The sequence below is a fragment of the Anabrus simplex genome, chromosome 2 (assembly GCF_040414725.1).
Source record: "Anabrus simplex isolate iqAnaSimp1 chromosome 2, ASM4041472v1, whole genome shotgun sequence".
Taxonomy (NCBI): domain Eukaryota; kingdom Metazoa; phylum Arthropoda; class Insecta; order Orthoptera; family Tettigoniidae; genus Anabrus; species Anabrus simplex.
This window is the reverse complement of record NC_090266.1, coordinates 384,818,001-384,843,406: the sequence shown is the minus strand read 5'-3', so window position 1 is coordinate 384,843,406 and position 25,406 is coordinate 384,818,001. Positions and strand designations below refer to the sequence as shown.

At 39.8% G+C, this 25,406-nt stretch overlaps 1 protein-coding gene across 2 annotated transcripts in view; it reads left to right on the top strand.

Moving 5' to 3' along the window:
* Fs (Follistatin) overlaps positions 1-25,406 on the top strand; it is an 859,985-nt gene that overhangs the window by 570,033 nt on the left and 264,546 nt on the right. For both annotated transcript variants that reach the window (XM_067140803.2, XM_067140804.2), the window contains one exon: positions 286-504. In XM_067140803.2, the coding sequence (XP_066996904.1) occupies positions 286-504 (219 nt within the window). The remainder of the gene's footprint in view (positions 1-285; positions 505-25,406) is intronic.

Genomic DNA, 25,406 nt, shown 5'->3' with positions numbered 1-25,406 from the left:
AGTTTTTCGCAATAAACTATCCTTTCGCTCTGATATTGTAATCACGCATTTATACCAACGTTGCAGTCACTCTATCACGTTTCGTGCGATGCCGACAACTCTTTGTGCGTGATTCTATTTTTCTCTTTGACAATAAGTGTAGATAGATGAAGACTATAATGGTTTTCCTTCTGTTATGAACATGGCCTTACTTTCTTACCTTCCTTAGGAATTAGATGCCATTTAAATATTAAGGTATCATTCCCTTTGTTGTCTTAAATAAACGCGATATGTTTTGTGTTCCAGAATCATGCACCGGTGTACAGTGCGGCGAGGGACGCAAGTGCGTGGTGCGACGCGGACAGCCCAAGTGTGTGTGCTCGCCAGACTGCCGCAAGAATCGCCACAAGGGCCCCGTGTGTGGCAGTGATGGCCGCACGTACAGGACAGTGTGTCGTCTGCGCAAACGCGCATGCAGGAGAAAGTCCAGCACCCTTTCTGTGGCCTACGACGGTCACTGCCAAAGTAAGGCTCGACATGCCGTTAGTTTGCACGTGCATCTGTACGTAAGCCAAATAGCTGTATTGTAACACACGGGCTCTAGTGATGGAATGAAGCGTACAAAAATGGTGCAAAATAATTGAATCTAATTTCTTTAGTGACAGGAAATAGGATACGAAGAATTCTTCATTCACTGTGTCACCCTCTCTCAAGTAACCTAGCTTAGTTGGTGTATGTCTGATCACGTCAGATCACGTCTTGTATCCTGAAAGGATTGGGTATTCAACTCATTCTGACTTACGTCCTATCTATACCATTCAAAAATAGTGTATTCACCTCATTCCGACTTACCTTCTATCTATACCAATCAAAAATAGTATATTCACCTCATTCCGACTTACCTTCTATCTATACCACTCAAAAATAATGTATTCACCTCATTCCGACTTATGTCTTACCTACACCAATCAAAAATTGTGTATTTATCTCGTTTGAATTATATTTTCTACATCAATCAAAAGTTACTTGGATAATCTTATAATTATTATAATAAGATGTAATACTTTGAAAAATGTGGCTACAATGAAAACATATGATGGAATAGAAATGCCAATAAGCATGCGGGCATTAGTATTAACCTAATAAAAGTACAGAATTTATGAAGCTACTGCACTTGCTACGTACGGTATTGCACGTGGTTCTGTTTTATGGCTGTTTGGGTGGTCTAGAAACTACCCACCAAATCGGCCTGGGTTCAAATTCCAGCTTTGACTAGAATGAACGAATTCTGGTATGAGGGTTAGAATGAGGTATTCTTAGTCTCATGAAGAAGAATGAAACGAGAAGATTCTCATTCTTAGCCATCCTTCAAACGTATTCCGTCGTTTCCCGCATCTCTCCATGAGAATGTCAAGATGGTACACATTCTTCTAAATTCTAGCCCCAAATACACTGGTGGAAAATGAAATCCTAACACCACAACGGAGTTGTGCTAGATAAACGAAATTCGGGAGGCGTGTTTGCATATCTGATAACGCCTACTAAACTTTGCGCGCTAGTCGACGAAGAGTGGTACCAGTAGCGCCACTATGACCTTGCAAAGCAATTTTGCTTCAAATATGCGCTCTACACCTCGTGAGCGTTAGTCACCGTTCGGTGTTGACGTTGTAAAGTAGATGTGAGTCAACCATATCTTTAAAGAGAAGAAAAAGACATTACCAGCAGCTTACTGAGTTTGACCAAGGCCGTGTAATAGGGCTACGAGAAGGTGGATGTTCTTTCCGCAATATTACAGAAAAACTTGGCAGGAATGTAGCCACAGTGCATCGGTGTTAGCAACAACGGTCATGGGAAGGCACTGTCTCAAGAAGACCGGGGTCCGGCCGCACACGGGCCACTACCGAGAGGGAAGACCGCCGTATTCGCCGCATGGCTGTGGTGGATTGTACTGCATCGGCAGCAGCCATTAGAGCTTCAGTTGGCACCAGAGTGGCACAGCGATTACTTGAGAGACAGCTCCGAGCCAGACGTCGTGTAGCGTTCATGCCACCAACTCCGAATCACTGCCAACTAAGACTTCAGTGGTGTCAAGCTAGAGCTCATTGGAGGGAGGAGTGGAGATCTGTTGTGTTCTCAGATGAGAGCCGTTTCGGTCTTGATGCTAGTGATGGCCGTAGGTTGGTTAGAAGGAGGTCAGCAGAGCGCTGGGAACCAAGCTGTCTGCAGCGTCGACACACTGGGCCTACACCAGGAGTTATGGTCTTGGGAGCGATTTCTTTTGACAGCAGGAGCAATCTCGTCGCTATCCCAAGAACTTTGACAGCGGATTTGTACGTCAGGCTGGTGATTGAAGCGGTTCTGTTGTCACTCGTTCGCAGTAATCCAGGGGAGTGTATTCCAACAGGATAACGCTCGTCCTAATACCGGTGCTGTTACCCAGCATGCAGTACAGAGTGTCGACCAGTTGCCTTGGCCTGCGAGATCACCAGACCATTCTCCCATTGATCACGTATGGGACAATAAATCCAATATCATCCAATACCAGCATTAACTGCTGCTGATTTGACTGACCAAGTGCAACAGAAATGGAACTTCATCCCAAAAAATGACACACGGCACCTATAATGACACAAAGTATGCACGTTCATATGCTTAAATTCAAAATCATGGCGACTACAGCGGTTATTAAAGTACCACCATGTCACATGTCTTTTCACGCGTAGGCCTTCTGAACCTGGAAACTTCAATCAAATAAATATGTTGCCCAGACATATGTTTAGCATAAATTGCATTCCTCTAAACTAATGTCTTCTTGGTATTTGGATTTTATTTTCCACCAGTGTAATTAGAAATATTTAGTTTAATGCAGACACCACATCCATACAGGTTATCGAACAGATTTCTTACACACTCGATACAAACTTTAACAATATCTCTGAAAGACTAATTCGCCTACTTTCCTCGTCAATTAAGAATTGCATTTGCTCTAGCCGACCTCATTGACGCAAGTCGATAAGTCATTCGTCCTCTGTTCGCAAGATAGCAAGTTTGATTCCGGCTGGTGTCAGTGGCATTGGAGGATTATTAAATGCGTCAAACTTCGTGTCATTGCTGTGGTCTTCCAGGACAAACTCACAAAATTCCGCCGTCTGTTAAGACTTTTAACAGGCGGTCCGACTCCCTGGCTAACTGGAGAGCACCTTAGCCTTCGGGACTGGGGCCCCGCATTTCAATTCCCGCCCGGACTGTTGAATTTTAGCCATCGTCAGTTGATCCCATTCACTCGGGTGGACGTGTTTGTTTTCCTGAGACTCACATATCGCACTAACAGGCAGTTTCTAAACACGACAGACGCGGTTAGGGACGTGTAGCTGTCAGCTTGCATACGGGAGATTATGGGTTCGAATCCAACCGTCGTCAGCCCTGAAGATGGTTTTCCATGGTTTCCCATTTTCACACCACGCAAATGTTGGAGCTGTACTTTAATTAAAGCCACGGCCACTACCTTCCAAATTCTAGCCCTTTCGCGTCGTTTTGTCGCCAAAAAGCCTTCGGTGTGCCAGTGCGACGTTAAACTACTAGAATAATAATAATAATAATAATAATAATAATAATAATAATAATAATAATAATAATAATAATAATAATAATAATCATCATAATAATAATAATAGTAATAAACACGACAGACGCCGTCCACCCTCATCGGAGGTTCTGCAATACAAAGGCTGTACCTGGCTATAAATAGCCATCGATATTATTATTACTATCATTTTTATTATTATTATTGGTCCCACTAACTACTTTTACGGTTTTCGGACGCACCGAAATGCCGGAATTTTGTTTCTCAGGAATTCAGCATATTTGAGCGCCTTGAGTTCCACGGACTGTGTCGGCACCGAACACACCAACTTGGGGGTAAAAAGTCAGCTGTCTACCGTCCGAGTCACTAATCCTGGTTATTATTATTATTATTATTATTATTATTATTATTATTATTATTATTATTATTATTATTATTATTATTATTATTATTATTATTATTATTATTATTATTATTATTGTATGTCTACCTATTAGATCCGATCCCTGATACAGGATCGGGTGCGAGGTGACATAAAATTATGTGGCATGTTTAACGGCCAAAGGCCCTTCCCGACGCAAACCTCTCCTGAGGATTTAAGGAGGATGAAATGAAAGATGGTGAATTGATTTGTGTAAGGAGGTGGAAGGAATCTACTGTGGCCCATGAATGGGAACTGTCCAGGCATTTGCCTGGAAGTGAAAATAATAATAATAATAATAATAATAATAATAATAATAATAATAATAATAATAATAATAATAATAATAATAATAATTTCGTGTGGTTATTTCCAGCCGGGTGTATCTCTTGTAGGGCATACCCTCCGATGAGGGTGGGAGGCATCTGCCATGTGTAGGTAACTGCGTCTTATTGTGGTAGAGGACAGTGTTATATGTGTTATGTGAGTCGCAGGGATGTTGGGGATAGCACAAACACCCAGTCCCCGAGCCAAGGGAATTAACCATTTAAGGTTAAAATCTCCGACCCGGCCGGGAATCGAACCCGGGGCTCTCTGAACCGAAGAGCACTGCGCCCACCATTCATCCAAGGAGCCGGACAGTGAAAATGGGAAACGACAGAGAACCATTCTCAGGACAGCTGACGGTGGGGTTCGAATCCACTGGCCTCCCTAATGCAGAATTCGGCTCCATAGCAGTAGCGCTTTAACACGCGCCGAAACTTTCCTCGTTATTATTATTATTATTATTATTATTATTATTATTATTATTATTATTATTATTATTATTATTATTATTATTATTATTATTATTTTAGCAGAGAGAACGGATAATAAAAACCTTAAAGCATTTACACTTGAGTGTATTCGGCAAAGGCGATCTAGTGAACTTGTTTTATAAAAGTGAATTAAATGATAGCGTGGACGTTAGCTGTTATCCCTGTTTCCTCCCAGTTTGTATGACAGGCACATAACCGACACGGTAAAAACCGATCAGAGGTAGCTAGTGACAATCGAAGTCAGTATAGTATCCCCCCCCCCCCTCACACACGTAAGTAGACGCATACGTGCAGCTTTGGGCACAAAATCAGTCTGCCCCAGTATTCAGACTGTTGTTCGTGTGGTATGACCATGTGAAGATATTCTTTACCAAATCTGTCCCTTACAAAGTACCAATATTATATAACTATGGGTATATCTGTCTCTTAAGTCTTCATCCCAGACACTAATTGGATCCTCAGGCAGCACCAGCAAAGGTTATGCTGTTATCGGGAAACCGGAAAATCCGATAGCGGAGCTACAATAAGGCGAATAAGGCATATTGAGGAGCTTTTTAATACTATTTGTTCGGGGCGTCGACCTATAGAGATCTTTTGCCCCTATATTGAGGAGTTAGGTTGTTAGCCTTTGCTTTCCTCATAAGGTGATAAAGAGCTATTGACACAACAGGTCCTATGTGTAGCACCTTTCATAACATCCAGTCCCATTAATCGTGCTCAGCACAGCATTCATACAGTCACAGCAACAAATGACACTCAGATTTCGGTGGAAACTATATCTTCTCTGGCCTGTGACAGGTGACAGATGCAAAAATACTTCATCCATCGAGAAACAGCAAGAGGCGCGTAGGTATATCTGCTTAAACTATTTTTACGAAATTCTGGATAAGGAGTTGAAGCTCTAAATCCCGCTGAGATACAGGGTCGTGGTGGCTAGCGAGGTCTGTCACACACCATCAGAGCAATGACAAAAACATTTTTGTGGCGTGGAGATCCTGGAGGAACCCTGGTCCTCCTCCTCTTTGTGCTGCTCAGCTTCTTATCTGGAGTCTACGAGATTTTAATTCGGCATACGTGGTGAAAGGCTGACCCCTAGCAGCCTATAAAAACAAATTTAGTTCTCTATGCACGTAACAGAGACGAAGTCAAAAGTGCGTTTTTATTGTTATTATGATTAGAATACTTTATTTTTGTTATCAAAATTCGTTATTTAAAGTGAGAATATAGATAGAGACTGGAAATAATCGCTTAGACATCTTGTATGCTCCTCACATTGTAGAGATATATTGTAAAGTAGGTAACTGTGTGTCGTAGAGCACAAGCCTTAGGGTCCTCGAGTTCTTGACGTAAAATCCTAAGACAAAGGCAACTTCTACAGCAGGCGTGCAAAGTTACGATGACGTGCTGCTTACCATGCAGTAGTACAGAATACCACAGAGAGCAAACCTTCCAGTACATCACATGGCACGGGAGATGGCAGAACTGAGCAAAGAACAATTCTGCATGTATATAAAGAAATGTACTAATAAGCACATCTTATCTCATATGTCAAACTTATAACATTGATGGTGATTATTGTTTTAAGGTACTTGTACGCACTACTAACGATGAATTTAATCAAAACCTGAATATATACTGAGCGAGTCAGCTAAGACGTTAATCTTAAATGGCTCATAAACTGTTAAAGATATCAAACACCTGACTTCACTTTCAGTAATGTTACCAAGGCGCCTCTAATCGTATTTGTGATACTATTCCAGGGTGTAAATATCTGCTGAGATAACGAAATTAACTTTATTTTTTAAAACAGAACTAAACTGTTGTCTACACCTAGCCTTAAATTTATACATATTACAAATTCATCGCTGTGATTATTTTGAAAATCGGACAAGTTTACATCGAGAAAATGGAATGTATTCAAGCGCGCTTTATTTGACAACCCTGAAGCAAACCGTGCGCCCAGAAGACACACTACGTGTTACACCCGTCCCCTACTCATGAAGGTCTCCAGTTATATACCTACAGGGTAGTCAACTGGGTTGTACATCAAGTGAGCATAATATATATATATAAAACCTAGCTTCGCCCGGAAGGACGCGGGTTCGAATCCCCGTCAGGAAGTCGTAAAATTTAAGAAACGAGATTTCCACTTCCGGAGGTGTATATGGCCCTGAGGTTCACTCAGCCTACACCAAAAATGAGTACCAGGTTAATTCCTGGGGGCAAAGGCGGCCGGGCGTAGAGCTAACCACTCTACCCCATCACGTGCCGCGGTTAGCAATGGTGGAAGCCTTTACCTTCCACTCCTCAAAGGGCCTTCATGGCCTGTACGGAGGTGTATTTGTCTTTGTCTATGTATAACCTAGCGGCTTAAAGGGCAGGAGAATACGGGTGTCGTATCACTACACAATGAGTGAGAATATTATTCAAAATTGAAAAATAAAGGGTTTATTATTCTCCTAGTGATTATGGAATCTGATGCGAAATAACCATGTTGAATATACATGAATAATTACAAATTTTGCAGCTAACATGTTGAGAATAGTTTAAATCTGTTGACGATGAGACTAAATACAACCGCTATACCTACACGTCATATACGGAATAATAAACAAATAAACTCGCTCAAACTAACCCCATTGATAGTGGGGTACCATTACACAGCGTACAGACATGTCTGAGTGAATCCTAACCTAGATCTAACCTGTCACCCTACGAAATAAAGTATATCATCATATATATATATATATATATATATATAAACAAACATTACCATAAAAAATGCCACGGGTCAAAAATTAATCCGTGACTGGACACATAACATAAATTGACCGTTATGTCAGAACCAACGTCATTCCAGAACACAGTCAACAAATAAAACACAGGACACAACCAATACACAAAAGTACACTGAATACACCTGGTTGCCGTGGGAAAATCCACCCGCTCTTGGCGGATGCTACCGAGATCTGAACTCATATCCTGCGACGATTGAACATGATACTAAAATTCCTAACTACGTATAATAACAAAAATAATGTATTTCTCAAAAGGATCGAGCTCGATAGCTGCAGTCGCTTAAGTGCGGCCAGTATCCAGTAATCGGGAGATAGTGGGTTCGAACCCCACTGTCGGCAGCCCTGAAGATGGTTTTCCGTGGTTTCCCATTTTCACACCAGGCAAATGCTGGGCCTGTACCTTAATTAAGGCCACGGCCGCTTCCTTCACATTCCTAGGCCTTTCCTATCCCATCGTCGCCATAAGACCTGTCCGTGTCAGTGCGATGTAAAGCAACTTGCAAAGAAAATCTCAAAAGTTTTACTGGCCTCTGCTGGTAATTAACTTCAGCTGAGGTAGATGGATGGTTTATATTCCATAATGAAACAATTCTAAAAAGCCGCCGTGTTCCTCAATAAATGGGACACTATGTCCTCGCCAAATGGACTGACACGAAGCAACGACCACCGTCCCTCCTAGGGAGAAAAAAAAAATACGCGCGGGCCTCTCTCTGTCTGGTTTACAGGGGGCGTTCCCAGCCACATAAATCACAGTTTCTTGGGGAGTCTCTCTGCACCTTCCTTAACACGTCGTCTCTTTAAATCTTAAATGATACTTTCTGGACTTCATTCACATAACTTAATTCGTTCACTCATTTCAATGGGGCAACACATAATTCATCAGTCACTATCTCGACCCACCACATGAGTTTTATACTTTCCACCAGGAGTCCCGGCTTCAATACCTTCTGTCAACATGGTCTAACCCATTTTTCAGCTGACGAGGTGGTTCTTTCTCTTCAGCTCTCACATAACACGGCAAATAGGTAATTTAAAAAGGAACAGAAGGGGCTTAAAATCTAGGTCATAACGAAACATGATACCACTCCTACGTGATAATCCTAATCCATCTTTACTACCAATTCTTAAAAAATATGGAATGAAATATTACTACATAAATAAACACAAATGTGTGGTCACCTCTAAAATCCAAAGAAAACAAGGGCCTAGATATTATTCAATGGACGACGATGGTTCGGATCTCTGAATATTCACAACAGTTCTCCTTCCATCCGTGATGACTAATCTACATTAAATATCACATGCATGATAATACCACTGGCTGAGTGCCAATCAACTTAAATGAACATTCCAGTGGAAACTACTGGCACTAACCATTTTACACAAAGTCGAACTACGAAGAACAGATCCGAGAAAATTCCCGAAAATAAAATAAAAGAATACATTCCCGAAACAAAGCTTCCCGTATTTACAAAAATCTAATTCATTCAGAATTGTTATTGTGCCCTTGATTTAGCACATTTACGTTTTAAACAAAGAGACCCTATCAGTTATTATTTACAAATTAATGAACTTTAAATAGAAATTCTGTTATTATACGAGTCATGCCGGTAAAATGGATGTACTCATCCTCATTCTCCATGACACCTCGGGTAATTCCGGGGAATCCATTGGTCGGCTTGTTACTTCATTGCCTCCAGACAGACCGCTATGATGATCCGATGTGAACCGAACTCCTAGGATGAAATTCCATAATCCTTGGCACTGGAATCTCCTTCGGTAACTACGGCACACAACACACACAGTTAAGCCCGTTACGCACGTCTGCTTTGAACGCGCACTTTCCGGCCCGATTTTGGATCAATGACCCGTGATCAGAAATACTAATACAGGGTTATTAATTAAACAAACGCATTTAGATTTGCAGTTTGGTTTAATATTTTACCTCTGCTCACTCTATTAACTGTTATGCGGGTTCCAATAGCTCCTTCTTTGTTTCCGATAATAATAATAATAATAATAATAATAATAATAATAATAATAATAATGATAATAATAATAATAATAATATCAGTTCAAGTTCGAGCTCTGAATGATGACGGTCAAATAACTCGAACGCACACTCTATTGTTTTTCACCAGTATGAGTTCTTCTCATACGAAACTTGTTTTAAGTCATTTTAACTATTCTTCAAATTAAAAGTTCACACACAGACGAAACTGTAGCCCGGGACTGACACACGTCTGTCCCTCACGAGATAAAAGCGAGGAATGCCCTAGGGCAGGGATGGCGAACCTTTTCCAACTAGTGTGCCATTTTAAGTTTGCTTTATTATTCTCAACTATCAACTGTGCCACTTGTTATTTTCCTTTAAGAAATTGCTACAACCTAAAACCCCCCTCCCCCAACTGCGACTTCCTTTCCAAATTCCAATTATGTTTCATAATATTCATTTATTTTATTTATTTACTGATTTATTTACTTTTAGATATATATTTTGTAAATACATTTGATTGCATGTTCCGTGGTCGTATTTTGCAAATACCGCAAAACATATATTTTTAAATATGTAAGATTTAGAATACCTAATATTATTTGTAAAAATATAAATAATAAGCTTCCATTGTAACACACTTCATCAATAAATATTATTACAGGGCGAGTTGGCCGCGCGGTTAGGGCGCGCAGCTGTGAGCTTGCATCCGGGAAATAGTGGGTTCGAGACTCCCTGTCGGCAGCCCTGAAGATGGTTTCCGTGGTTTCCCATTTTCTCACCAGGCAAATGGGGCTGTACCTCAATTAAGGCCACGGCGGTTTCCTCCCTACTCGTAAGCCTTTCCTCTCCTATCGTCACCATAAGACCTATCTGTGTTGGTGCGATGTAAAACAAACTGAATGAAAATAAATATTAGATATAAAAATGAAAAAACTAATATTGCCAATGGACTTCACTTCCTCCTTTGGCTTCATTATCTTTCCATGTTTATAGTTCGTAGGCTCAACAATTTTACTTATTTTTCCCTCATCACATCTCCACAAGAAAATCGAACAAACAGCTATCCTCGCTTGTAAGGTCACATCCATGCTTTCATCAAAACATACTGCATACATCTGGGAGTTATCCAAATTAACTTTCAATTGCTCAGAAACTTCTTCACTCATTCTTATTATTCTATCCTTGACAGCAGTTCAGCCGGCTGGCATTCCTTTAATTCTGTTAATTATTTGTTGTTTGCTAGGGAATTTTTCAAATAATGTGTCGGACGTTATTTCAAGAACTCACCGTCAGAAAGCGGTTTTCCATGCATGCTGTACTATCCAGTGAGACAGATATAACAGCCGCACTGATCTTATTCCTAGGGTGGATGTATGATACAAAAGAACTAGTTTGTTTTGTGTAAAGTTCGATATTTTGTGAAACGAACTCTCTTTCTTCATTTGGCATGGAACAAACATTTGAATGATTAGTCTCGAAATGGCGCTTTACATTAAATGGGGGGAATACAATTGTTTTTGAACGCATGGCAATACATCTTTCTATTATTCCGAATTCCCTTGTCCACGGTTCTTGAAAAATCCGGTCATTACCTTTGTTAAGTTGCTGTTCTTTTCGGCACTGAAAACATGTTTGCAAGATCCGTATACAAAACCACCAGAAAACGACACTTATCTCACTTGACTTTCAGATCTATCAGTGTAGCAGTGTTGCCATATTGCACGTCAGAATGGAACAAGTATTTAGATTTTCGATATTTATTTCTTACACGTGAAGCACTATAAGATATTATTGTCTGTAGAACAAGACGTATATTAAAACATTATTATGTTCATGTGGCGTGCCACCGAAATCATGTTCGCGTGTCACCTAGTGACACGCGTGGCATAGGTTCGCCATCCCTGCCCTAGGGTGACGCTTCCCGCATCTTATATCAACTAGGAAGATTTCCCCTCTCAACATTTCCACACAACCTATTGATGGGGAAACAGAGGCACAATAGTGCGATAATCATGTGACAAGCGATCTTACAAGATGGTTAAGACTCGCCCGGACGAAATCAGGTCGCACAATACAGAGTAATAAATAAATATCTGTTGTCATTTTCAACTCACTCAATGGACTTACCCCCATCAAGTGGATGTCGAGAAATTAAACGCATGGCCTCTGTGGCTTCCCATTCGTACATAACAACATATTCCTACTTTTTCAGACATTTGTCGCTATAAAGGACTTCACAAACCCTAATAAAATTCATTGTGATGACGAACAGCTCTTTCGGATTCCTGTGCAATGAAATATTACTATTACTAAAATTGTTAATTTCTCTGATATCAAAAACGAAGTTGGCCATGCTGTTTTAAAGATGGTTTCGATATTACGATGGTGAAGAGTTTACTTTTCCCCCTCACAAATGATTTGTGGTCGGGATAATCCCTCCCCTGTTTTCATCCTGGGGTTCCCTGGCTCAGATCAGTGGAAACATACCCTAGCTTCACGCTTGCCGTTCCACGCTTGGAGTTCTCGCGTACTTGCTTCCAGACAAATAAATGCGCGTTCTCTTGATCCCTAGTCCTTGCTTCATGTCCCTGTCGGGTACAGTGTGAAGCATGAGCTGTGGGCATACAGAGTTTCTGCGCTTTCCTCTGACAGATGGGCATTTGCTCTACTACGGCCATAAACGCTGTATGATATTTCTAAGATTTATCACTTCAATATCGTTGTAGGTAATGAGCTTTATTCAGAGTCTTCCTGTAATATTTCATTTTAACAGATGTTATCCTGCTTTGATGTTCTTCGAGCAAAGGACAACTTTCGATTCCATGTTAGAGTGGAAGTGAAAACTGTTTTCAGAATTTGATATTTTGTTGTCTTTACTGTTTTCTTCTTTCCTCATATAACGTTGCTTTCTTGGCAATAGGCTCACTTCGCTTTCATAACACTCTTCATAACAACTTCATCAATATTTTCATTCGCTGTAAGAATCGACTCCTGGGCCGATGGCCTCGATGTTAGGTCCCTTTAAACAACAAGCATCATCAAGCAAGCAGAATCGACTCCAAATTTCATACGTATTGATATGTTCTAGTACTACTTTATAAAGGCTTTTAATTACAGCTGTCCCCACTGTCGGCAGCCCTGAAGATGGTTTTCCGTGGTTTCCCATTTTCACACCAGGCAAATGCCGGAACTGTACCTTAATTAAGGCCACGGCCGCTTCCTTCCTCTTCCTAGGCCTTTCCTTTCCCATTGTCGTCATAAGACATATCTGTGTCGGTGCGACGTAAAACAAAATTGCAAAAAAAAAATACAGCTGTCAATTTGAGCGGTACCTCTTACTTCTGGAAGGCATTCCATATCTCTTATCTTGAAATCATGTGAAAAGCTGGCCTCAGGTCAATGAATATCAGAAACAATCATCATCAATGTCTTTGTCTGTTACGTTTCTCAGTCTGATTTTCATTATTGTTGTTACCGTGGTTTGGTGGATCAGCAGAGGTGAAAGAAGGTGCGGGGGTGAACAGGTCTCAGAATACGAAATTAAAGTTAAGATAAAATTTAACAAGGTTATATTTTCTTTTCAAGATTAAGAAATAACAAATAGAACAGGTACTCAGTAGCCGAAACACAAATCGATAATGTACAATTACAGAGTTACAGAATTTGGGCTCCGAGAGCCAGCCACACAATTCTTGAGCTATAAGCCCAACATTACGATATACAGAATTCAACAAAGGGGCAGAAGACCCCAATCATGCCCAGGAGCACTTGCTCCCAATTACACAGTAAAACCTCCTCGAGGCGCGCAGAAAACAAAATTTAAGAAAGAGCGACTCGCTCTTAAGTTCAAGCCTATCAAAGGCCACACCAAACTCCACATTCAAGTTGACCTCCAAACACAAATAACACGGGGGTAAAAATACCCAATCTACTAAGGCCTATTCGGTAAAGAAACAGGTCAATTACATGGCCTCTAAAATACCAACCGGCGTTCTTGCACTCCTAATACACTTTATATCAAACCTACTTGGCACTAGGCCGTTACTGCAAGGGCTAATCCCATACTAAAGAGGTGACTTATAGAAGGAGACAATTTACATTACATTAAGGAAGAAAAGGTTGTGAAAATAAGTTCACCTCAACGCAATATGAGTGGGAGCTCGAGAGGGTTAAGCACTCTCTGTCCCAATATGTAGTTTAAAAAGATAGAATTGGTACCAAGTGTCTTTACATTTTAGAGAAAGTTACATGGTAAAAGGCTTCGGACCTGCCCCGAGAGTTAAACTGCTGAGCTAGCAAGAAAAGAAGTTATTAAACGGCCATTACCTGGTGGTTGAGCTTCTGCCCGAAGAAAGAGGCGCTTCCCGCCCCCTGCTACGTACTTTACACACTGATAGATGTTACTGAAGTGGCCCGGAGACCCGAAAATCAGCAGTTTAAATACCCTCGTGGAAAGTTCGAGGCGTTACAGGAATGAGAACACCCGCCCACAATCATTTTATTGGCTAACCACAAAACCCCTACACTCGATGAAGAAGAAACACATTATTGGTGGAAAATTAATTACGGAAATTCCTTATTGGTCGAATTCAAAACTGGCGGAAAGAAAGGGATAATATTGCCAACTTAAACAATAACTGAAAGAAATTTAACAAAGAACAAACTTATGAATTAAAAATTTCTCCAAAAACACAGTTCTTTCACTTCGCACTAGGGTGCATAATTGTAGTCCTTCAGTAGTGCCATCTGGAAGAGAATGTCCAGACTTCTTACTACAGGCAAAACAAAAATACATCGAAAACGACCCAGTTCAGAAACTTCAAAATTTACAAGTAGGGACATCTTCTGAGAAACTTGAAAATTAACACTGTAGATAAAGTTCAGGCTTCCTCCAGTAGAGGAGTTTCAACTGGCGCAAAGTTTGAATTAGGGGCGTGGAGGTGTACCGCCCGGTACAATTGTAAAGCACTTCATTGCCACACTAGAGAGGAAAATAGCTGTTCAACTCCCTTTCTTGTGAATCGGTGTGATTATATTCCTTTCCCGTCGCTACGGATTTCGTCTGTACCCCGTACCTCTCGGAACAACTCTTCCAGGAACTCCCCCAAACTTTGTGCCTCCATATTTCAACAATTATGGGTAGATACCCTCCCAGCCTGCAGGCTCTCCATTTTACTGGCATTAATTGCCTCCTTCACTTGCTTCTCGAATTCATTGATTTTTGTGTTCTTCGGCTCGCGGTTGCCTCTGTGTTCCGTCTCTTCTCTCTTCCTGTCTCTCAGTTTCATTTCCAAATTTGTGATTATAATGCTGTTTCCATGTTTCTAGGGCCCCACTTATTGAAGTGACTAGTTAGTCGTCAGTACATCTCACACGTCCATTTTTTAACGTGTAGGAGGATAGCACGTAAATAAATACAGGACTGGTAGTGTTTACTCTAAAATTTATTGACTAACACTGATTACTATACAGTTACATGGACACACAGTCACTCTAATTTGCGCTCTATCTCTGTGGTCTCCCTGTTCAGTGGGGCCGATGACCGTCGATGTTAGGCCCCTTAAAACAACAAGCATCATCATCATCATCATCATCATCACTGTTCAGTCACGTGAGTATTCACTCAGATACTTACAAGGTAAAACATTAAAACTACGGCCACTTCTGCAACTGTTATTTGGACCCCATGGCAGTTCACGATAAAGTTCACAGTACAAATATTAGCAGCCGCACACGTACAGTTCGCATTCGTATAAACACAGTCTAGAAATCACATTCACACAGGATAATCTTCGTTCTTCACAGCCCCACCTCGCTCATCTGCACTCTTCCGTCTTCACCGGCAGTTCAAAGACAGCTCTCCATCGACACTGTAGCATGCTGATCCAATATTCCACAGCAGTACACACACTTCATAGTACTGTATTTCTGACTGAATCACTACCACTCCTTGATAGCAATCGCTTTCAGACTGAGCTCACACTGAACCCTTGACTATAGCATTCCTCTCTCGCAAGCACTCTTTGAGTTCCCGCTGCACCGTCACAATCTATCTTGGTCTGTCTTTTATAGGGAGGCAAGCCCTTCCAGATTCCTCGCACGAGAAGAAATTCCTGCATCTCTCGGGAAATCGAAGGCTCTGTTTATACCTTCTGGATGTTTCTCTCGCGCTATCGGGGAGGCCTTGGCTGAGATCACATAGCGACATCAGTAGTAGGGGCGAAGGCTGACCAATGCGTGCTAGATTCGTCTGTAACTGGTTGTCTGTGGTGACGAGAGGGCGGGACCATAACTCTGTGATTTAGTACGAACGCCTGTGCGGAGTCAGGCTGACATGCTCCATCAAAGACCCCATGTAAAAATGGCAGAGAGCGTCACGATATTTTCCTTTCAGGCTCTTGAGCGTACTCCAGATTTTATTTTTATTGTGTTTCAAACCGTCTTGTACTCTTCCTAATTGAATCTAAGGCTGTACCTTTCGTTCCCGTATCATCCATAGTGTTTCGATGTCTAATGTATTCTTGTCAGTTTCTTCCCTTCACTTTCCTACAGATTCTCTGCTTTCATCTTCCCACAAACTTGCTGTGTTTGTGTGTGTTTGTTTCATTCAGTTCCAATACTCATTTACTCCCAGGTGTTTCACTCTCTTCCTATCGTTCACAGACCTTCAATTTCTTACCTTCTTTGTTCAGCTTTGTGACTTTCATGACACAGTCTTGGATTCAATTTGGAAATGTAGAAGCTAACTTTAAATACAATAAAAAGAAAATTTAGGGTACCCTCAAAAGCCTGAGAGGCAAATATGGAAAGAAATATAGATTCATCAGAAGTACTAACAACCAACTAACTACTTCAATAGGTCTCCCTCAGTCAATGTACAGAATACGTTAGGTAGGTAAGAGAGGGGGAAAGAAGGAGAGAAGTTGTGGAAGACAGGTGGGCTAATGTTTTTAAGGGGAAGGAAAATCAGGGCTAAGGGTTCTCACCAGGTAATCAGTTCAGGATAGGTATCGGTAAGGAAATGGTATGAGTCACTGCAGTTAGAACAGCAGGGGGATGGAGGAGATCAGGAAAATGTTACAGAGAGGGACGAGGCAAGAGGAAACGGAACAGTAGGAAAGGGAAACGTCCAGTAGAGGATAGGAAGAGAGAGAATGGAACAGGCTTGTGAGAGGGTGAGAATGGGAGGAAGTAGGTTCTAAAAAAGTCAGGCGAGTTAAGAGAGACCAGGAGAAGAGGGGATCTTATGAGGTGGGTGGGACTGAGGATCCGGTCTTGGGTGACTCTGAAGTAAAGCATGTGGGAAAGTGTGTGGAGGAAAGAGAACAAAGGTATTATGTTATCCAGGAATTAAGTTAAGGGAGATGTTCAGAAAAGTAAGAGAAGGAGGAGGGTAAGATGAAGGTGTCAATCTTCCACGTTGGTACCAACAACTTAAGGTAACCCGAAATATGTACCAACATAGTTGAGGATGTGTGGGATCCGGGCATGACAGCATGGGAAATGTTTAAAGGAGTGGAGACTGTTATCAGTGCGGTACTGTGTAGGAGGGATACTTACTTGAGGGTGATCGGGGATTGAAATGAGACTATGGAGTGGGAAATATGGTGTGAGATGTGTAGATCTTAGTGGGTGGGTGGGAGATGGATATCTACGGTCAGATGGCCTTCATCTGAACTGCAATGGATCTTTTAAGTTGGGGGTTTCGTACAGAAGAGTTATTGGGAGATACGTTCAAGCAAAGAGGCTGGACTAGGAGCGGAAATGGGAGTGTAGTAAAATGACGGAGTTGTTGATGTGAAACTATAGAAGTATTGTAAAGAAAGGAATAAAATTAAGTAATTTAACAGATATATGTTTACCAGATATTGTAATAGGAGTTGAATCATGACTGAGAAGTGATATAATGGATGCGGAAATTTTCGTACGCAACTGTAGAACTGAGTGTATTCATACTGGTGAAAGAAGAAATTATAAGTTATAAAACGTTAAGGATGAGAAACATGAAATTCTAGGTGTAAGGCTCTTCTATAAAGATAATAGGCAACTTGATACTTTTGGAACGTACAGGCCTAGAAGGAGTGGCGCTGACTTATTTGATTCTAATCACGTACATGGGGAGCGACACAGAAAGTAAAGTGATTGTAGTGTGTGATCTCATGTTATCAAATGCCAATTGGGAAGACAATGCGAATGACAGGAAGCACGACCAACAAATGGCAAATAAGTTAGTTTTGGAAGGACAGCTGAATCAGGAAGTGATGGATCCAACTAGAGGAAAGAATATTCTGGCCATGGTGCTGGTAAAATCAGATGACCTCTACAGAGAGAGTGAAATGATAGATGGTATAACTACAAGTGATCACGAAGCTGTTTTGTCGTAGTTAAAAATAAGTGAATAGAAGGGAAGGTTGTAATGATACGACTGTTAGGCAAGACAATATGGTTGACAAGAGAAGCCTTCGTCAGTCCTATTCCATACCATCTGTCAATTTTCTACCTGCGGTGAATCTGCATGGAACAAGCCATTTCAATTGAATTTGTCTCTCATAACATCTAACCTTCAGAGATCACATGATTCCTAAAACCAAACGATTCTCGAACCCTGGACATTGCACATGCCTCCCACGGCATTCTAATACATTCTTTCCTCGGGGCATTACATCTGCCCGGGATCAACACATCCTGAGTTCGATTCTGCCTCGGAGCATTTCCATCCCGGAATCTAACTGAACTCATTTATTTTAACATTGTCTCTGCTGGTTCGTCCTTTCTCATCATTGCTATTAGATGTCTATATGATCTCAGATTAAATTCTTATACAATGTTATACGGCCTATGTTGATCATGATATTTCATTTTAAATTCGTGGCTTATTTCATGGATTCAACATAGTACTGTAATTATGTAACTCTTGAAACAAACTTCTATCAAATATTAAACATTAAATGATAGGCTTAACTTAGACACTATAATATCTCTTATCCGATACCCACAAAACCAACATTTTCCAACACTCAACTATATTTTACATTATGCATTGACATGGAATCTTGACACACAAATTCTATAACGACAGACTGGCGTAAAACTTAGCTTTATCCGATACCTTCTTTAGCCCGATTTAACATAATCGTCCGAAATATTATGATTTCAACATTAAATGTGCGTAGATTTCTCATAACATCTCTGTGCCACAAAACACTTAATATTTAAACCAAAGCAAAGAAAAACAACAAACTATCGGCCTGAAACTCCGCCCCTTATTTACAGAGAACATAACGATGCAGAATACACTTTAAAGAATACAAATCATCTCACCCACCTGGATTTCTGCTGAACAATGGCATGTTCTCAAACATCGCCATTCGTCGACCACCGAATTAAGGCTTAACACACCATGTTGATACAAACCATACACACTTCACACATTTCTTCTCGGAGATTCTTAATTAACAACATTATTTACTTTTACACACTTAACAAACATATGTGAATCTTCTAGTTTATCTCACACGCTTCTTATTGAATGCTCTTACCTTTATATAATATTTATATGATTTGATATATTTATATTTACCGCACATAAACTATTATCGATTCACTTCTTATTCTTATTTCAATATTTACATCTGACACATTTAACAGGCAAAGGAATGTATTTAATTTATCGTTTCATTACCGAACGCGGGCAAGTTTAATATTCAGACGAATATGAGTATTTATTTTATTTCACACTCCCCCAGTTCTTACCATGGACTGGTATTTCACTCTTAACAATAATCAATCCTGAACGTTCAATTTTCCACCTCACATGAATAATTTGCCCAGAGCGACACAGATCTGGACTCGTGTACCACCAATGAAGGACTTTTAATATATTCGGTCTTTTCGCGCGCGAAAAGTGGTAAGAAGATTGCATCACATTACACAATTTCAATATCCCACGGGTCTCATCTCTGGTACTGGTAACCCCAATGTCCAGAAAAATTCGGGGAATATGAATCTCGTGATTTTATAATTTTAATTTGCCTCTAACTGGTCTAAAACACTGAAGCGTGGGTTGAATAAATACTTTTCCACCCTCCATTACGACATACACGTGTAGCTTCGAATCTTCCCACGGTCTAGCACAATCTTTCCATTTTTGCCAGAAGAGGTTTGATTACATGACAATTTATTTCAATTAACTGGGCGTTCCACTGTACCAGTCCAAGTTTTCATTTACTTCTGGACAATAATCGTATTTTAGAAATTAGCCACGAGTATGCTCGAATCCATCCGAACTTCTCCCCTAGGGTATTATAAATCTGGATTCCTTTCCTGCCCAACGAGATTGCAATTCAGCTTCAGCGCTCTTGTGTCGTGGGTACGAAACATGAAGAAGACACTGGGCGTTCATGAAGTAATGATGCAAAAATGGATGCTCCTTTTACAACAACATATCTCGCGGCTAAGTTGACTAGTAAAATTAGGTATCCCTTTGGACGACTGTGAATGATGGGTTCAGTACCTGAAATAGTTATTTGATTACTGTTTATATGAAGGAGCTATACCAAATGAATGGAGAGTTGCTATAGTAGTCTCGTTGTACAAAGGAAAGGTTGATAAACATAAAGAGGATAATTACAGGCCAGTCAGTTTGACATGTGCTGCTTGTAAGCTCTGGGAAATCATTATCTAATTATATTAGACACGTTTACCAAATTACTAACTGGTTTGATAGAAGGAAGTTCGAGATTCGTTAATGTTATTCCAGTTAGGCTAAATTTCTAGGATTACAAAAAAATATAGCAGATACTTTAGATTGAGGAGGTTTTTGATCGGGTAGATCATTGGAGACTGCTGACGAAAATTGGGCTAGATCAAAGAAGTGGTTGAAGGGATGGTTAAATTTCTAGGAAACAGAATTAAGAAAATTAAAGTAGGTGAAGCATTATCTGATCTTAACCATGTAATTACTTAGATAGGTGTCGCGCAGGGGAATTCTTACGCATATAAAAGATGCGAGTAAGGAACTTGAATCCCAGATGAGGCTCTTTCTTCAGATGCAGTTATGCAGTTATGCTGTACGAGGTAGTAAATGAGTTATAGAATTATGAGAGACTTCAAAAAGACCTCGCCGGGCTTAGTGGCTCAGACGGTTAAGGCGCTGGCCTTCTAACCCCAACTTGGCAGGTTCGATCCTGACTCAGTCCGGTGGTATTTGAAGGTGCTCAAATACGACAGCCCCGTGTCTAGATTTACTGACACGTTAAAGAACTCTTGCGGGACTAAATTCCGGCACCTCGGCGTCTCCGAAGACCTTTAAAAAGTAGTTAGTGGGACGTAAAGCAAATAACAAAGAAAAAAAGAAAGAAAAAAGACCTCGACATTGTTGTGAGATGGACAGCAGAAAACGGTATGTTCGTATACTGGATGAAAGGTCCGGTTGTATCTTTCATCGAGAGGAAAAGTCATCTCGGTTTTAATTACTATGTTGATGGGTGGAAGTATCTCACAGGGGTCATTGAAAGCAGTTACGTGATAATATAAGGAAAGATCTTCAGTGGAACAATTGCACTAACGAGGTAATAATGTTACAAATCTCTTCACATGGATATGAGGGTATTTAGAGGTTGTAGTAATGATGTAAAGGAGAGGGCGTAGAAGCCTCTGGTAAGATCCCAATTAGAGTAAGATTCCAGATTATTTCATACGAGAACTGGAAAAGATCCCAAGAAAAGCAGCACGATTTGTGTATTTTGTGATTTCCGACAGAAGAGTAGTGTTACGAAAACGTTGCAAACTTTGGACTGGGAAGACTTGGAAGTAGGGAGACGAGTTTCTCGACTTAGTGGTAGGTTCCGAGCTATCAGCGGAGAGATGTCGTGGAATGATATTATTCGACAAATAAACTTGAATGGAGCTTTTAAAGGTAGGTTATATCATAATATGGAGATAAATTTAGAATCCATAGGGAAAATATTCGTTTATAGGAAGAGGAATTCGCGATTACAATAATCTATATATATAAAGTAGCTTGTCCTGACTGACTGACTGACTGACTGACTGATTCATCATCGCCGAGCCAAAACTACTGGACATAAAGAAATGAAAGTTTGGGGATATATTCATATTAAGACGTAGGTGCTCGCTAAGAGAGGATTTTTGGATATTCCGTCGCTAACGGGGTGAAAAGGGGGGTGAAATTTTAAAATGAGTGTGTCTATATCTCAAAACTTTAAAAGTTTACAGTAGTGAAAATTGGTATTTAGAATCTTCTTTAAAAATAAGGAAACACGTATTTTTTTGTTTTCAGACAATCCCAATAGGAGTGGTGAAAAAGGGTGAAAAAGTGGTTGAATGCCTTTAATCAGGATACCGCTACTTATATCTCCGAAACTGAAGATATTACAGACCACAAAAATGGTACTTTTGATCGCTGTCAAAAATAAAGAAACACAATTTTTTTGTTTTTGGAAAATCCAATTAATGCCAGGGTGAAAGGGGGGGGGTGAATTTTTAAAATGTGTGCATCTATATCTCAAAAGTTTTAAAGTTTAGAGATGTAAAAATTGGTATTTAGAATCTTCATTATAAATAAAGGAACACGTATTTTTTTTGTTTTCGGAAAATCCCAATAGGAGGGATGAAAAGGGATGAAAAATGGGTTGAATGCCTTTAAAGAGAATACTTATATCTCAGAAACTGAAGATATTACAGACCTCATAATTGGTACTTTTGATCGCTTTCAAAAATAAAGATACACATATTTTTTTTGTTTTTGGAAAATCCAATTAATGCGAGGGCGAAAAGGGGGGTGAATTTTTAAAATAAGTGCATCTATATCTCAAAAGTTTTAAAGTTCAGAGATGTAAAAATTGGTATTTAGAATCTTCATTTAAAATAAAGGAACACGTATTTTTTGTTTTCGGAAAATCCCAATAGGAGGGGTGAAAAGGGGTGAAAAATGGGTTGAATGCCTTTAAAGAGAATACTTATATCTTAGAAACTGAATATATTACAGACCTCAAAATTGGTATTTGGGATCTACTTTAAAAATAAAGAAACAAGTATTTTTCATTTTGGGAAAATCCAAATAATGGGGGGTGAAAAGGGGGGATGAAATTTTTAAAATGAGTGTCTATATCTCAAAACTTTTAAAGTTTATAGATGTAAAATTTAGTATTTAGAATCTCCTTAAAAAATAAAGAAACACTCATTTTTTGTTTTCGGAAAATTCCAATAGGAAGGGTGGAAAAGGGTGAAAATGGGTTGAATGACTTTAATGAGGCTACTTATATTTCAGAACCTGAAAAATGGTGTTTGGGATCTCCTTTAAAAATAAAGAAACACGTATTTTTTGTTTTTGGATAATCCAATTCATTGGGGGGGGGGGTGAAATGGGTGTGAATTTTTAAAATATGTGTATCTATATCTCAAAACTGTTATAGTTTATAGATGTAACAATTGGTATTTAGAATCTCCTTTAAAAATAAAGAAACACGTATTTTTTGTTTTCGGAAAATCCCAATGGGAAGTGTGGAAAAGGGTGAAAAATGGGTTGAATGCCTTTAATGAGGCTACTTATATTTCAGAACCTGAAGATGTTACAGACCTGAAAATTGGTATTTGGGATCTACTTTAAAAATAAAGAAGCAGGTATTTTTTCGTTTTTGCTAAGTCCAAATAATGGGGGGTGAAAAGGGGGGTGAATTTTTAAAATGAGTGTGTCTACATCTTAAAACTTTAAAAGTTTACAGATGTAAAAACTGGTATTTAGAATCTCCTTTAAAAATAAAGAAACACGTATTTTTTGTTTTCTGTAAATCCCAATAGGAGGGGTGTAAAAGGGTTGAATGCCTTTAATGAGGATATATATATCTCAGAAACAGAAGATATTAAAGAACTGAAAATTTGTATATGGGATCTCCTTTAAAAATAAAGAAACACATATTTTTTTGTTTTTGGATAATCCAATTAATGGCGGTTAAACAGGAGTGACAAATTGGGGTTAATTTTTCGAAAGACAATATCTACAGAATATCTGAGAAAGGTAAAATGTTACAGACGTAAAAAGTGGGTATTTGGAATTTCCTGTAAATGTAAAGTAACATAGGTGATTTGTTTTTGGAATATCTCCTTAGGGGGAATTAAAAAGGATTGAAAGAATTGAAAAATTAATTGACTAAATTGTATGAGAATACATACATCTAATAAAAATAAAGTTGTTACAGACGTGAAAATTGGTATTTGGATTTCCTTTAAAAACAAAGAAAAACGCGGTTTGGGGGGAGGAGGAACCATCTTGCGGGGCGGGAGTGAAAAAGAGTTCAATTCCTTTCATGGGGACACATAAATCAAAACTTAAGAACTTATAGTCTTGATAATTGGTATTTAGAAAATCCTTTAGTATTAAAGAAACAAGTAAGTTTTTGCCGGAATATTCACTTGGCGTGGGGGGGAGGGGGGAGGGTGAAATGAAGTGAAAAATGTGAATTATTCGTGTGAGGTTTCTTATATATCAAAACTGAGGGTAATAGACGTGAACATTTGTGCTTGGAATCTCCTTTAAAAATAGGAAACACTCCTTCTTTTAATTTTTTGGGGAGGGAGTAAATAAAATTAACGGCGGTGGGGTGTAAAATGAGGTGAGACCAATTGATTTTACTGTTCATAATGTACTTATAAGGAGCCTCCGTTGCTCAGGCGGCCTCTCACAGCTGGGTTCCGTGGTTGAAATCCCGGTCACTCCGTGTGACATTCGTGCTGGACAAAACGGAAGCGGGGCAGGTTTTCCTCCGGATACTCCGGTTTTCCTGTCATCATTCATTCCAGCAACACTGTCCAATATTTCTTTTCATTTGTCATTCATCGATCATTGCTCCAGAGGAGTGCTTCGGCAGCCGGCAAAATTCGTATTGTCGCCGCTAGATGGGGCTTTATTCATTCAATTCCTGACCCTGTCCAATGACTGGAAACAGGCTGTAGATTTTCGATGTACTTATTCTGATCATAAAACGATCATTTTTATCTTTCCTGCGTTCGATTTCAGCAGCCATCTTTTCCTTGGGAGAACGTTCTTAGATTACAGTAGACTCTCCTGGCATATAAATAATAATTTAAGCACATTTGAAATAAACGATAGGCATGAGATTGACCGTCAAATTGTTCACCTCTATAATAAGGTAAATAATGCACGGAAGTATGTCATTCGTATCGCCAGAAATCCCGCACACTTGCCTAGGCGCGACATTGGTGCTGGTCACATGTTCAACAATGACAGTGGCAGCAGATGTAATTTACCGCCAAGTAGCGGTCTTGCATCTTGCTGTGGGGTCTAGAATATCTATTAATAATAATAATAATAATAATAATAATAATAATAATAATAATAATAATAATAATAATAATTTTCTGGACCGTCATCAGATTGTGCGGACCGCGCTGGAAACGGGCCGTGGTCTGGTAATGACCACGAATATAGTCCGGCCGCGGGTTCAGTACCGCCAAGGCACCCAAGACGACACAACGCCGGATCTCCTTCAGGATTTCATCCATACTAAAAATGCTTATAGGAAAAGATGGCAAAGATTTAGGGACCGTGTGGAATACCTGGAACTAGCCCGGGAATTTCGAAATCGATTGCTGGAAAGAAAGATTGAAAAATGTGAGGAACATTGCCGTAATCTCTCAGAAAACGAGTCAGATCGCGAATTTCGGAGGATTATTTATAAAATGTTAAGTATTTAATTATAAATTGCAGTATAATACCGTAGCGAAGCACGGGTATCTTGCTAGTATATAATATAATTGTTATCAAGGAAAA